This window comes from Diaphorina citri, unplaced genomic scaffold, assembly GCF_000475195.1.
Source record: "Diaphorina citri unplaced genomic scaffold, Diaci psyllid genome assembly version 1.1 scaffold151275, whole genome shotgun sequence".
In the NCBI taxonomy this organism is placed as follows: Eukaryota; Metazoa; Arthropoda; class Insecta; order Hemiptera; family Psyllidae; genus Diaphorina; species Diaphorina citri.
The window spans coordinates 1-218 of NW_007528180.1; the positions used below are offsets into that span (position 1 = coordinate 1).

The 218-nt window shown below is 41.3% G+C and overlaps 1 protein-coding gene across 1 annotated transcript; it reads left to right on the forward strand.

Annotated features, from left to right (window-relative positions):
• Nucleotides 1-3: 3 nt before the first annotated feature.
• On the forward strand, nucleotides 4-214 carry LOC108254526 (laminin subunit alpha-1-like; the record flags this gene model as incomplete). The annotated part of the gene is made up of 1 exon (XM_017449493.1): nucleotides 4-214. A coding segment is annotated over one exon (211 nt), but the record flags the coding sequence as incomplete, so codon positions are not given.
• Between the last annotated feature and the right edge of the window lie 4 nt (nucleotides 215-218).

Genomic DNA, 218 nt, shown 5'->3' on the forward strand with positions numbered 1-218 from the left:
CCAAGGAATATCTCAGGTCTCCTATTATCCGTACATAGCAAGAAGGATTACTTCATCTTACAGATGATAGATGGAAGTGTGAAGGCGACAGTTGATAATGGTAAAGGTCCTATCTCTGCTATCTACACACCATCTGATCCTTACTTCTTCTGTGATGGCCAGTGGCATACTATTGTAGCTATCAAGACGAAGAATGTGATTAGTGTAGCTGTGGATTC